This window comes from Miniopterus schreibersii (assembly GCF_964146895.1).
Source record: "Miniopterus schreibersii genome assembly, chromosome: 1".
NCBI classification, from domain to species: Eukaryota; Metazoa; Chordata; class Mammalia; order Chiroptera; family Miniopteridae; genus Miniopterus; species Miniopterus schreibersii.
In genome coordinates, this window is record NC_138101.1 from 20,492,478 (window position 1) to 20,508,054 (window position 15,577).

The 15,577-nt window shown below is 40.5% G+C and overlaps 1 protein-coding gene across 2 annotated transcripts in view; it reads left to right on the forward strand.

Annotated features, from left to right (window-relative positions):
* The window catches only part of NWD2 (NACHT and WD repeat domain containing 2), a gene marked incomplete at its 5' end in the record, with an annotated part of 126,330 nt that overhangs the window by 58,123 nt on the left and 52,630 nt on the right, over nucleotides 1-15,577 (forward strand). The window contains one exon of one of the 2 annotated variants that reach the window (XM_081121080.1): nucleotides 9,064-9,180. In XM_081121080.1, coding sequence (XP_080977206.1) covers nucleotides 9,064-9,180 — 117 coding nt within the window. Of the gene's footprint in view, nucleotides 1-9,063; nucleotides 9,181-15,577 lie in introns of those variants that run through there. The other variant, XM_081121081.1, reaches the window with a different exon arrangement.

A 15,577-nucleotide genomic window follows, 5' to 3' on the forward strand; every position in this document is an offset into this window, starting at 1 on the left:
CCACGCACCATCTCAGGAATGCATACCCCCAGCTGAACCACGCACCATCTCTCAGGAATGCACACCCCCAGCTGAACCACGCACCATCTCAGGAATGCACACCCCACACTGAACCACGCACCATCTCTCAGGAATGCACACCCCCAGCTGAACCACGCACCATCGCTCTGCAGCACCCAGTTCGTCTCGCTCTTCGCATCGCTGTCCTGTCTGTCGAAGCCCGAGCAGGCCTTGCCAAGTTGATATTCTGTGGGAATATTATAAGCATGTTCCAGATCTTTCTCCCATCCATGAGCCAATCCATAAAAAGGGGGCAGGGAGGTGAAGAGAGACGGGGAAGGGACGGAAAGCACTGTGTCATCCCTGACCTCCCGCTACTCCAGCTTGATTGTAACCGTCAGCCCACTGTTTCTGCAGCGTGGACAGCTCTTCTGGAGTCCTCATGCCTCACTCCCCGAGACAGCATTTTGTTAACTTGCGTGTGTGTATTGGCAACCTCCTGCCTGATATGTGTCCTACAAAGCAGTGGCTCTGTGGGGAGGGCCAGAATTTACTTTGCTGAACATTTAGTTCTGCTCAATTGTGGCTGTCTGCTTGCCCCAACACTGGAAATCACCCAGTAAGATGAACCCTTTAATAAACAGAAGGAGGGATCCCATTTGCAGGTTGGACATTTAAGTGTCCCAGTTGGGTACAATCACCATGAAGCTTTTCTCAAATTCTGAGCACACTATAGCTATTTCTTTCCATTTTCATTTTTTATTTCTTATAGGAAGGAGAGGAGAGCTTTTAACAGGTCATTGCCCAATAAAAAGAACGTTCATTTAAGAGATTTACTTTGTCAATAATTAGTTATGAACCACTGAAAAGTAACGGAAACTCAGCTTTCTTCTACCTCATCCTTGTTTCCTTTCAGCTTCCAAAATTATGATGCTGTGACCTCATCTCTAAGTGGGCAGCCATGTCACACTTGTGGTGCTGTTCTGTCTAGAAGTTTCTCTTACCCTCTGAAGGGCAGCCTCCTGTGCACGTATCCTTCCACTTTAGACTCCCATCTTTCTCCCTCACTGATGTCTACCCTAGTTCCCCAGGGATTGCTCCCACGGGCTTTATTCATTTATTCGCAGGCTTCCTTGAGCCTCTGCTCTGCCCCAGGTGGAGTTGTGGCTGTGGGGGACACATAGAGCTGAAAACACGTGGCTCCTGCCCTCGTGGAGTTTACAGTCTCACAGACAAGATGGTCCTGAACAACAGCGCCCAGGGCGATGCTTGCTGCAAAGGACGTACAGGGCCGATGCTGGGTGTTCACTCAGTCACATGCTTTGTCGAGGCCACGTGTCCCGCCCCTGAAGGGAACTGGCACCTCGCCGCAGCCTGGCTGAGCGTCCTGTGTGCCGTGAGCTCTCCAGTTTATTGTGCTCCTTACAGGGGCACTGTGGCTTCTGGCCTCTCGCTCCTTTTCTGCCTCCAGCAACAACTGGTACCTTCTCTGTGCCTCCATGTTCATTAAGCCTTAATAGTCAGAGGCCTGCCCTAGTTTAGGGCTCAGGTCTTCCTTACCATCCCGTAATTGTTAAAACTGTCCAGAGGCTAACTCTGCCAAGACAGAGAGCTTCAGGTCTGAGCAGTTTGCTGTCTGTGTGCCTTTGGATGGAGCGTTATCCTACCTCATGCCATGGGACCCTTTCTATCTGGTGATTGTGTATGACCACTGGGGCCAGCTGGTCCCTCCTGGGCTTGATATAGGACTTGATTTTCCCAGGAATGTGTATCTTAGTCATACTACCTGTGTCTCATGACCAACAGAATAATTGCAGGTGACCTAAACTCAGTATTTGCAGTAGTTCTAGTACAGGTGTGGATATGGATGATGTGGATCTGAAGAGGGGTTTTTATTTCTTGTATCCCATTAATCTGGGGGAAGTCATTCTAACTAGAGTGAGAATTACCACATCTATAAAGCATAGCTCACCGCTGGTAAACAGTATCTGACAAACCTAGTCTGAGGTTTAAGATTCCTCCCTGCTCACCCTCTCCTGTGAGATGCACCTAGTAATGGGAAACAACTACCAAAACAAATTCAAATGAGGGCTGACCTCACCTCTGTATTGACCTTGAAAGTTGTGTCCATTATCAGGAACCAGCCTGAGAAACGAACAAACCTGAGTTTGAGGGGTGGGAATGAGAGAGACAGACAAAGTTACGGGCTCAGAAGGGCTGCCCTCCAATGAGGAGCACCCCAAATGGCTTCAATGCCTTTATTATATAGCAAGTGACAAACAAGTGATAATGCGGTCAGGGTGATACAAACTAGTTCCTTCAAGGCTACATAAACTCTTTCAGAGTAAACGTTCTGCCTCCTCCGTGAGCCCAGACCTTGGTGATATCTTTGTCTCGGCTCCTCATGGGAACTTGTGGGGAGGGTCGAGTCCTTGACTCCAGACCCTCAGGCTACATGGACCATGTCCAGACACGGCACCCGCTCCCAACGGTCCATAGCACAATAATATTGTTTCTGTCCAAATCTTTCTGAACCTGCTCTGTGTTCTTTTGAATATTTGTAATAGTGGCAGATGTAATCCCTTTAGGGGGATTTGATTTTTTTAAAAGAGCTAAAGGTCTTTTCAGAGCCATGTCTTGTAAATGTAGAGGCCAGTAAAGCAGGAGAAATAACACTTTTAATAAAAACAAACCCCAACTACAAAGTGACAGGCATTTTCTTCAATACAGAATGTGATGATTCCTACAGAGGGAGTGCCCTTGGCAGTGGCAGGATCATTGGAATGAGTGTGTAGCTTCCCATTGCAATAACTTGGAGGAACAGCCTTCATTTCGGTACCATCTTTGTTCAAAAACAAAATTAGTTCTGTTGTTTCTGTAGTTACATTTTTGTTCTGCATTCAGTAGTGTCACAGGGCATGGGAAAATATTTTGGAAACTACTTAAATTTAAAAGCTCTTTGAAGAAATAGCATGAAGCCCTTATGAATTCAGATCTGGGTTTTGTTTTGTTTCTCAGTAAAGCATCGGGTTATTATTTGTTTCTTATAGTTTGCTCTGTTATTTGTTCAGCAATCTTGGTATTTAAATGATTATGTCTGATTTCAAGTGGTTAAAATTTGTTAGGGCTTTTATTTGCTGGGTTTTTTGTTGGTTTGTTTTCAGACCAGTTCAGCACATTATAATAAGCATGATAAGTTAGCTTCCCTAAGAATATTTTAAAACAAGTTAGATGGTTTTAAGTAAAAAGAGATAAAATCAAATTACTTTCCTGAGCTTTTATACTTAATGATGAAATAAGTAAAGGCACATAAAATATGCTGTCAACAAGTTAGTGTTCCAATAAATAGTAAATTAGATTCCAGTGTCTGCAGTGCCTGGACATTAGGCTAAAAGCTAAACTTAATTTTTTAAGTATATAATAAATCTTGTCTTGTTGAGCACTTTGAGTTCCAACCGCTTTCTGCCAGCTATTGATCATGCCGATATATGGCATGTCTGTTTGCCCCAAATGGTGTTTCGTGTTGCCTAAGTCGGATGTTTCATTTATTTATTTCCTCCCTGTCTTCATGGTTGCTTGATTTTATCTTTTTTTCATCATTTTCTGCCCATAAAGACATTCGAGAAAAAGCCACTTTGAGGGAGAAAAGCTGGAAGCAGGAGAATATTTAAACAGAGCTCCTGAAGTGAGGACACTTGGAGTTGTGAATGCCTGGAGGGAGGAGGGCAGTGGTGGCCAAACTTTAGGGAAATAACAGATGCAAAAACTATTACAAAAGATTCCTATTTGCAGCAAATAAATAATGTGACAGTCAGGCTCCTATTTAACAATATAAGGGAAAGCCTTGTTTCAACTTTTACTCTGGTCGTTTTGGTCTGCATGTAGGTAGTTAGATCTCATTGTTTAGCTCTTAATATGCTTGATTTAAACTTCAGTTCTACTCTGAGTAGAGAATGTAAGACCTGCAGAAAAATCACAATACAAATTAGATGTGCAGTGTCATTGAGATATAATTCAATTCACATACCATAAAGTTTGCCCACTTGAAGTGTAGTGCTGAAAGTGATTCCTTTAAGGCTCTTAGGGAGTAGTTCGATAAATTTAAGAAAAGCTGTGTTTATTTATAGATTAAACAGTACTTTAGACATGTAGTGTATATAAGAAAGGTCAAAACAGAATCATTTAGGGGTCTGGAATGGATTAACTCAATTTACATTATTTCTAGTGGGGAAAAATGATTTGGTTCTCAAACAAATAGCTTCTCACACAGCATTCCGGAACAAATTAAGTCTGAGAATGGAGGTTCCATTGTATTTTCTTCCATTCTAAGAGTTCTCTTTTTTGCTTTCTTTGTGTCCTTTGAAGCTCAAAACTTTTTTTAATTTTGAGGAAATTCAATTTATCTTTTTTGTTTTGATCACTTGTACTTTGCTCTCATGCCTAAGAAACCACTGGCAAATCCAAGGTCACAGATATACTGTATATTTTCAAAAAACTAGAGTTTTATAGGATTAATTTTTTGTGTCTATGATCTATCTTGAGTTAGTTTTTGTATATGGAGTGATGTAGGGGTCAGACTTCATTTTTTCCCCTGTGGGTACCCAGGTGTCCCAGTACCATTTGTTGAACAAAACTATTCCTTGAATTATTTTACCACCTGTGTTGAAATCAGGTGGCCTCAAGTGTGAAGATTTATTTCTGGATTCTCAGTTTTATTCTGTTGACTATCCTAATGCCAGTACTACAGTGTTGTAATTGTTGTAGCTTTACAGTAAGTTTGAAATCCGGAAGTGTGAGTCTTTCAATTTTGTGCTCCTTTTACAAAAGATTGTTCTGGCTGTTGGGTCTCCTGCATTTCCGTGGGAATTTCAGGATCAGCGTGTCAACTTCTGTAACTAGGCCAGCTAAGAGTTTTCCAGTGATTGCATTGAATCTGTAGGTTAATTTGGAAAATATTGCCAACCTAACAATATTAAGTCTCCCAATTCATTTACATGGGAGAAGTCTCCCAATTTAGTCATGTGGGATGTTTTTCAGTTTATTCAGATCTTTAATTTCATCGTATTTTGTAATTTTCAGAGTATATATTTTTCATTTCTTAAATTTGTTCCTGTTTTTTATTCTTTCTGATGCTTTTTTAAATGGAATTTAAATGTCTTCATTTCATCTTAGATTGCTCATTGCTTGTGTACAGAAGTACAGTTGGTTTTTGTATATTGATCTTGTATCCTATAACCTTGCTTTGCTCACTAGGTTCAAGAGTTTTTTAGTGGTTTCCTTAGGATTTTCAATATACAATTGACCTTTGAACAACACAGGTTTGAACTACGTGGGTACACTTATATGAGGGTTTTTCTTTTTAATCCTCACCTGAGGATATTTTTTCCATTGCTTTTCAAAGAGAGTGAGTGAGTGAGTGAGAGACATCAATGTGAGAGAGACAGATTAATTGGTTGCCTCCTGCACGTGCCCCTACTGGGGCCAGGGATCGAGCCTGCAACCAAAGTAGGTGCCCTTGGTCAGAATCGAACCCAGGACTCCTTCAGTCCATAAGCAGGTGCTCTAGCCACTGAGCCAAACTAGCTAGGGCTGTGTGGATTTTTAAAAAAATAAATACTGTAAATGTATTTTCTCTTCCTTATGATTTTATTGATATTTTCTCTAGCTTACTTTATTGTAAGAATTCATATATAAAATATATAACATATAAAATGTGTTCATCGACTGGTTTTGGTCAACAGTAGGCCATTAGTAGTTAATGTTAGGGGGATTCAAAATTATATGCAGATTTTTTACTGCATGAGGGGTTAGCACTGCTAACTCCCATGTTGTTCAACGGTCAACTGTACAAGGTCATGTCATCTATGAATAAAGATAGATCTACTTCTTCCTTTCCTATCTGGATGTATTTTATTTCTTTTTCCTGACTAACTGCCCTGGCTGGAACCTTCAGTACAGTGTCGAATAGAAGCGTTGAGAGTAGATACCCTTCTCGTGATCCTCATCTTAGGGAGAAAGCTTTGTCTTTCTTAAGCATATTAGTTGTAGTTTTTTTGTACATGCCTTTTATTCAAGTTGATGAAGTTAATTTCTTTTTCTAGTTTGTTTAATATTTTTATCATCAAGGGGTGTTGAATTTTATCATATATTTTTTTCTGTGTCTGGTGAGATTGCTCATATGGTTTTTGTCCCTTATTCTATTGATACATAGTATATTACATTAGTTGATTTTCTTTTCTTTTTATATATGTTTTTATTGATTTCAGAGATCGGAAGGGAGAGGGAGAGAGAGATAAACATTAATGATTGTTTATCAATGAATCATTGATCGGCTGCCTCCTGCACACCCCCTACTGGGGATCAAGCCCACAACCCAGGCATGTGCCCTGACCCGAAATAGAACCAGGGGCCTCTTGGTTCATGGGTCAACACTCAACCACTGAGCCACGCCAGCCAGACTCCTTAGTTGATTTTCTGTTGGTAAACCAACCTTGTATTCCTGGGATCAGTTCTGCATAGTTGTGTTGTATAATCCTTTTTAATATGTTGCTGGATTAGGTTTTTATGGTATTTTTATTGAGGATGTTTGTTTTATATTCAGAAGAGATATTGCTTTGTAGTTTTCGTGTGATAGTTGTCTGGCTTTAGTATCATAGAATACATTGGGAAGTGTTCTCTTCTAATTTTTGGAAGACTCTGAAAAATTGGTATTAATTCTTCTTTATATGTTTGGTAGAACTTACCAGCACTTCCGTATGGAACTAGGCTTTACTTCTTGTACAGTTTTTAAAATTACTATTAAATCTCTTGTTTAAAATGTTTTCACATTTTGTATTTTGTCTTGAGTCAATTTATGTAACTTGTGTCCATTGAAATTTGTCCATTTCATTCAATAGCATACAGTTGTTCATAGTATAATCTAATTTTCTTTTCTGTAAGGTCACTAGTAACAACCTCTCTTTTACCTTTGATTTTAGTAGCTCCAGTCCCTTTTCTCCCTGTTTGTGCTATTATTGTTATACGTGTGACCTCTATAGATGTTACAAATCCAGTGACATACTGTTATAATTATTACTTTATACAATTTTGTCATTATAAGAAGAGAGATGAGCAGGTGTATACTTACAGCTTTTGTTATCTTAATCTTCATATTTACATATTTACAAATTCATAAATACATTTTTGTTTCTCTTCATTTGTTCTAAATCAGACCTTTCCTCAGATATATCCAAACAGTGTCAGCCAAAGGATGGAGACAAGGCTCTATGTGTAGCTGTTAGTTTGTACATGGCACAGCTAAGAATTACCACCAGCACTGCCATAGGTGTGTGTTTATTTTGACAGTTTATTGGCAGATGGACGAAATGTCTTGTTCTAATTATTTCAGTCAGTATATAAATCTCAGTAATTTACAGTTTAGTGCAATTAAACTTTCTATGATGATAAAGTATTCTATATCTCTGCCTTCCAGCATGGGGGTCAGTAGCCACACGTTGTTACTGTTAAGGATTTGAAGAACTGAGTTTTTAATTTTAATTAATTTATATTTAATTTTAAATAGCCACAGCTAAAGGCTCCCATATTGAACAGTGATGTTATAATCTCAGATGTCCCCTTCCTTAATATTGTGATTAAACCTTATTAGGTAGATTAAAGGGAAGAACCTCCAAATCAGTGCTGATAGTTTCATATATTATAAAACTTGTAGACTGGGCTGTGGGACTCTTTTTTTTTTAATGTTTTTTTAAAATTGATTTTAGAGAGAGAGAGGAAGGGAGAGGAAGAGAGAAACATTGATATGAAAGAGAAACATCGATCGGCTGGCTCTTGCACAGCCCCACCAGGGATGAACCCACAGCCCAGGCATGTGCCGTGACTAAGAATCAAGCAGTGATCTCCTGGTTCATGGGCCAGCGCTCGGCCACTGAGCCACACTGGCCGGGGCGTGGGGATCTTTTTTAAAAAGCTGTTGTATCTCTTCCAGCCATCTAAAAACTTAAAATGCTGATAAAGACACCTGTGTGATACAAACACCCGTGTGGGGCAATGGCCTGGGAGGTACAGAGAGTCCCCAGATCTGCTTGGGGTGCAGTGGCGCATGGGGCCCCTGCTCTGTGCTTCCATCGCACTGAATGCCATGCAGACAGTAAGGAGGGGAGGGGTTTTTGTTTTGTTGGGGTTTTTGTTTTGTTTTTTTCTGCTTGTGAGAAACAAGGAAAGGGAAAGAAGAAACCTTCAAAGCTGCCATTGAAAACATTTACCTTATGCAGATAGCAGTTGAATAAAGGGAATAGGACCCTTCCTGCTCTCCATAGCAAATTTTCCAAAGAGTATAGTGCTTGTAAAAGTTTCTGCAGACTCTCAGAATCTTCCTTGTAGTCTTTGAAGTGAGATAGAAGCTCCTGTCACCCATTATCCTCACTTCTTAGTAAGGCATACCTTTCATTGCTTCCAGTACATGTTTCTCAGATATGTATTGATGAAAGCCAGACTGCTTGTAGATAACACAGACAGAAACAAAACGGCTGTTCCTGTTCCATAAACCATGATAATAACATGTTCTTTGGGTTTCTTTTCTTTATAAAAAAGAAAGAAAGAAAGAAATGTAGATGTTTAACTTCAGGTATGTTAATGCCCATTGCGGTTTTCCCTTCTCTTATTAAGACACTTAGTAACATAGTTATTTAATTATCTCAAATAATGTATAACCATATCCCAGCTGCTTTCAAACATTTTTGGAAGTCCTGTTACCATTTTGACACAATGAAAGCCTGGGCTGCAAAGCCTCCGACATTTAACATTTCATTTTCTCTGGGCCACATCAGTGGTATAATCAGGAGCATAGGAAGAAGTTACAATGCTCAGCTCCAACCCATCATAGGATATAAAAATAAATCTCTTTAGGTGGATCTTAAAAATCATTTTCCCTCTCTAAGGGGAAAAAAATGCTGCAAAGAGAAAAGTTAAAAGTCTTGTTAGCTTAACAGTGTGAGAGAGTCAAGCCTATAGGTAAATAAGTTTTCCGCAGGTGAGTCAATGCCGCCTCCTCCTCTGTCGTTCCAGGTCATAGATCTGTACTGGGGAGTGGATGCAGACGACTGGGACAGCCCGGAGCTGCAGAAGACACGCATGAAGCTGCTGGAGGATTGTTTGAAAACTTCTGCAGGTCCATGTTTTGTTGTGGGTATAAAAAAACTAATGCTTTATATTAAATTGTAGATGAATGTGAGAATTCTTGCTGATCTGTGATTCTTATGGGGCTTTTAAAATGGGGGGGGGGATACTGGTTTTCTATTTCTATTTAAAAATGTGTGAGAACAAAACCCTCAGCTTTTCCTAAGGAGCACTGCAAATTCACGGTGAATAATTTGAAATGGGAGGGATGACTTGGGTTTCACAACCGTTTCCACAGTGCCTGCGGTCAGCAATAAGGATTACTGTATCAATCCTACAGTAATCATCCTAAGTTTTCTTATATTGTATAATGTATTTAATCATAGAGTCTCTATTTTTCAACATTAGAGTTTCTGACTGTTTTTTTAAGCACAGTGGCTGAAATGCTCCAGATATGCTATGTCACATCCACCAACAGGAGGTGATGCCCTGTAAAAAATGTTGATTATGCAGAGATTTCAAGCTAGCTGCTCATTATAAGCTACAAATTCAAGTGGAACATTATTATTAGTTCATCATTTTGTTCTAAACAATACCCACTCCTCTGTGTAGCTCAGTGGTAGTAAGATAAGATAAGGTCAGTATATGGCAGGTGATGGTGCAGAAACTGTCTTAATTTAGCTTAAGCACCTTATCTTGAATCCAAACAGATCTACCAATTGATAGGGCAGTTGCCCCTTTCAACATAGGAAGTTTTGAGTCTGACAGACGAGGGGTAAAATTGCTAGTGAATGCTATGAAGAAAATACCAAATCATACAATTAAAAGCTAGGTTCAGTATATCAACAAAAATGCTGTTAATACTTACTTGCATATCCATCTATATTCAGCTCCACATAGGATTAAGATAACAAGAGATATCACAAACCTGACCAGTTGATGAAGTCCTTACCAGAAATAATAAAGTACATGAAAGCTCTGTAATATAATATTTTTAATGTCAGTGTATGGATAAATTATTCATTTATTCACCAGCTCCTTATTGAATATTACTCTGCACCAGGGGCTGCTCTTAGTGCTGGGGTGTGGTCGGTTGGCCCATGCGAAATAGTCATGTTGTGGGCCGGTTTCGTATGATTTAACCTTGGAACTGAACTTAGAAGATAAAACTCTGCCCTCGCAGAGCTTGCATTCTTCCATGGGCATAAGGGGAGGGAGCAAGCAAATCTCAGAGGCCTAAGTAAAAGAAACGAGTCAGATGGTGAGACGTGCTGTGGGGGAAAATACGGAAGAGGAGAGGGAACAGCAGTGCGGTGAGAGGTTTATTTTCGGTAGAGCAGTTGCGGAAGGGCTCCCGAGAAGGTGACTTTGGAAGGGAGATGGGAAGAGCGGTGGGGAAGAGGCAGGGGGTTGTTCAGAGAGCGCCTCCAGGGAGGGGAGCTGGGAAGGCGGTTGGCCTGTTCGGGGACCAGCCAGCAGGCCCGTGTGCCTGGGGCAGTGAGAGCAAGGGCCGGGGGACAGAGATGCACCACGTCACGGGCTCCCCCATCTCAAAGTCGGCTGTAAAGACTTTACTTTTACTCTGAATGACATGAGAAGCCAGAGTGTTTTGAGCAGAACACTACAGCGCTCTGACATAGCTTAAGGCGTCCACGGCTGCCGGGGGTACCGCAGAAGGCAGAGCAGGGAGGCCCATTGGAAAGCTAATGTTACAAGCCGAGCGAGACACGTGCATGGTTTAGGGGCAGCTGAAGAATGGACACCTGAAAAGAGCATCCTGTGGTCTGAAGCGAACACAAGAAGTCCTGCAGGCCATGTTAGCTATTTGAAGAGCTAGCAGTGGCGGAGGAGTGAAGACTTTTCCATGGGCCTTTAGAAGATAGAACTAGGACAAGTGGGTGGAAATACAAGGAGGCAGATTTCAGCTCCAGGGAAGAAATCAGAGGGTGTTGCAGTCTCTCGGGTTTTAGGGTCATGTATCCCTGGGTCCTTACTAACATGTCATAGCTGTGTGACATTGGAGGGGTTCCTTTATGACCCTAAGCCTTAGTTCACTTATCTGTAAAATGAAGATGATGATGATCATAGTTATCTACCTTCTGGTGTCATTCTGAGGACGAAATGAAATTACAGGACACATATAGTGTCTCTCATAGAGTAACCACAATGAGCGTTGGTTGTTATTTGCTGTTGTAATCATTTATTATCATCCCTCAAAGCTGTCTAAAGATGAAATCACCTGCCCCAAATTGTAATGAGTGTGTCACCAACAAAGTTGTCATTAAGGAATGACTCGGGCAGGGAGTGGTGCTACAGAAGAGATCCAAACATTGGAAGGCAAGTTGGAACGGATTTCATCACGCTGAGAAAGCCAGATTTGGGAGGTAACAAGCGCTGTGGGTATGCCCTGGGGAATCTCAATGGCTATGATCTCCCTGGCGCTATCTGGATCCAGCCTCAGAAATTCAGGAATGAGAAAGACATTCTCTCCCTTTGATCGCCCTGTAGAGTGTCATGCCCAAACTAACCAAAATTAGTCATGGCCAACACTTTGCTGGTAGGGGGATGAATAATTTAAAGACTTCGCAAGTTTGTGCAGGTTCTGAGAGTAAAGGTTAACTGATAGAACATCAGTGACAACTTTATTGAGCATAAACAAATCATTTATCCCTCCCCCTGCTCCCTGTTACATGTTGAAACTCAGGACAACCATGATGAAACCCTGTGGGTAGAGCTAGGATTATTCACCCCAGTGATCTGGTATCACCCAAGGCTTATCTCACTGCTTATAGGAAAAAGTACTGCTCTTAGGGCCTTTCTCATTGTAACTGTGGTGACTGTGGACACACATGGGTCGCTTTTGAGCCCCACTTTCCTTGCCCAGGGCTCCCTTGTGATATTTTAGACATCATGATGACCCCTGTGGGTTGCAAAGCATGGCATATTACTTCACCTGATGGTGAAGTCTTTGGTGAGAAAATTCACCATTGCTGAATGGAAAATGTTTTTATGTCTTCAAAGGCTTCACGGACATTAGCTCTTATGTTTGATACAAATACATTCAGAACCAAACAAAGCTTTCACTTTAAGTACCCAAGGAATTGGGACCCAGAGGGAACTTGGACTGAAATGTTGTATGAGCTTGGCTTTTTTGAACTTCATTTTCAATAAGTTGTGCTTTGGGTGATGGTCCAGGGTCCTAGAGATGTGCCAACTGTGCCTGCTTATCCCGGGCAGCTGTTTGAACACATCTGTATTTTTAAGTCCTTTTTAAAAATGTAAATAAAAATCTAAAATCTCATACTTTCCAGATATATTTTGCTTGTAATAACAAGAGAAACAAAGACTTTTTAACATGCAGTATTAAGCCTGTCTAGTTGAAATCAACTAGTCATCAGAGTTCTAAAATAGGTTCTAATTAGGTTCCCATAATAAATTGGTCCCAGTAATAAATTACTTATCACCAGAAGAAGTTAGAATGGGCAAACGTTGGAAATTATTGTTGAAAAGAGAGCTAGCTGTCACTGGTAAAAGCCGAGAGAGAGTCATTTAGTTAATGGTTGCTAATATATAAAGTATTTTCACAACAAGTTTTGATTAATACATAAGCTATTTCCATTGTTTTACAGTTCATGTAATACAGCATATTTTTGTTTGGTAAAGAGAATTATGGAGAAAAACTGAACTGGAGAGCAACCAAACTCTTTATAACTCAATTTGTAAGAAAAAATGTTCACTTAAGACTACAGTCCTAAGGACATCTGCTTCTGAGTAGACCTGCAACAGCTTAAAAAACATAAATTATAAACATCCTATTTTTAAAGAGATAATAGAGCTGCTGAGAAAAGGATGATCCCCCAAAATTTCCAGGGATGAGAGCTCTTTCTTGGTGAGCTGGCTTCACAGAGGAGCCACTTTTAAAGATAGTCTGGCATTTATTTGGAAAATGACACAAGTACAAGTTTAAGCTGACCTATAATAAGTCAAGGGTAAATACTGTCACCCCTGTATATAGGAAAACCACTAAAGAGGAATATAAAAAGATATAAATAAAAATCTCATGGAAGAGATAAAATAGATTAATAAAAATAACTTTTCTCAAAGAAGGCTGGGAAAGAAGAAGGAAGAATAGATGGAACAAATAGAAAGGTAATAGCCTTAAACCCAGCCACTTCCTTAAATGTAAACAGGCTAAATACTCCCATGAAAACAGAGATTCAACTGTGTGCTGTACACTCACCACAAGAAAGTTACATCAATATCACACAGACTTTCAGATAACTGGACATTTCATAGTAACAAAGTTCAATTCAGTGGGAAGATATAATGTTCCTACAGTTAAAAGCATCTAATAGCATGACTTCAAATTATATAAACCAAAAGTTGTCAGAACTAGAAGAGAAATAGACAAAATCACAATAAGTTAAAGAGTTTTAGAAACTTATTTTCGTATTTGAGTGAATAAGCGGAAAAATCAGTAAGTACACTGATTTGAACAGCGTGACTTACATTAGAGAGTGCTACAGCCAATAACTGCAGAACAGACCTACTGTCAGTGACACGCAGAACATTCGCTAAGGTGCGGTCCGTCCATATGGTGGGCAGAACACAAGTCTCGACACATTTCAAAGGATTGAAATCCTACTAAATTTTTGCTCTGACCTCAGTGGGATTAAAAACTGAAACACAACTGAAAGATAATACAATCTCCAAATATGTGGAAGTTAAGAACATAGTTCTAAATGAACCATGGTTCAAAGAAATATCACGAGGGAAATTTTTTTAAATGTTCGAACTGAACTAAAATAAAAATACAACACATCAAAACGTGTGGGATCCAGCTAAAGCAGTGCTTAGAGAAAAACAGAAAGAAATGCATAGTTTCAAATGTGTATTAGAAAAGAAGAGAGTTTGGAAATTAATGGTTTTATTGTCCATCGCAAGAGGCTAGAAAAAGACAAAGTGAAACCTGAAGCGATTAGAAGAAAAAGGCATATTGATCAGAAGCAACAGCTTTTAAAACACTTTCAAAGACTCTGAGTACTGTTTGTACCTCTAAGGATAAAGGGTGATGGGAACTTCAGAGCAGGAAAGAGCCTTGAGATCATAAAGTAATTAGGTAGTTAAAAGGCCTACATTTTACAAGGTGGAATTTGAGACCCCAAGAAGCAAAGGAATCCAGTATTTCCTGAACTTTTAAATATGGCCAGTGTTGTGCTGAACACTTTTCACATAGTATTTCTTATACCAACCCACTGAGGCCAATATTTTTCCAGTTCTATCAGTGAGGATGCTGAGACTTAATCAGTTTCTGTAATTTGCCTAAAGTCTTAAAACTAGTAAGAGTTGGAGCCAGGATTCCAACATGGGTGTCTAATTCCAAAGCCCCAAATCTTCCTACCACAAGACCCTAAGTGGTTGACTTAGGGCCATTGTGAGGGCTAGAACCCAAGTTCCCTTTCTCCTAGTCTGTTTTTTCCACTACAAAAGTACAGAAAGTGTCCCATAATATCCTGTCTCAGTTTTGTGGAATTCTCTCATTTACAGTTGAACAAGTCAGCGAAAATAATCATTGGTCTAGCGAGCAATGTTACATTTCTCCGATGGGGAATTAAACTGTGCTGACCTAGGCTTTATTAAGATAGTTCAGTCCAGCCATTAAATTCTGTGATAAGCTTCGACTTCATAATTTCCCTAGACAGAAACTTGAAGCTGCCAAAATCTGTGCTTGGAAATACCACACATGCAAACTGTGAAAACAACATAAAGGTTTCGTAGATTTCCCCCCCTCATGCTTACCCTGTATCTACTCACAGTACAAGGTCCAGGTCTACTATACCAAGACCTAAAGTCTCTATGTGGGCCTGGAAATGCAGACTTTACAGTGTTGTTCAGTAAAACCACCAGCAAATCGATGTAGTGCCTGTCGTGTGTAAGGCTCTGCTAAGCCCTCCGAGCAGTACTCTGTGCTCGTGAGTACAAAAGTAACATCTGTCACCTGCTGAAACGGAGAGAGAGGTGTGTATGCAGTCAAATAGGATGCAATTTGACTAATGCAGTAATGTGGTGTTACCGGAGTGCTACGGGGGCCAAATGGAGACGGCGCCTCTCCACTTTAGTCTGACTTTATGAGTCAGGAAAGACTCCAGAGGCAGTGATGTTTGCCCTGAACTTAGAACAACTAAGGGCTTTCCCTCTGCAGACCTAGGGCAGGGGGTGTAAGGGCGCCTCGAGTGTCCAGAGACCAGCAGTTCTTGAACGCAGTTAGGGGCCAGATCTTACACGTTTCAGCTGACACTTGTTAGCAGTGAGACCACTGCTGAGATCTGTGACTCGGGAGATATGTTGTGAAGAGGCCAGAGGTGAGACGCCTCCTTAGGAGCCCAGCTGATGTCATGATCTAGGCACAAAATAATCCAGTGTGGTGAGAGATGAAATGCAGAGATGGGCATAGATTAGAAAC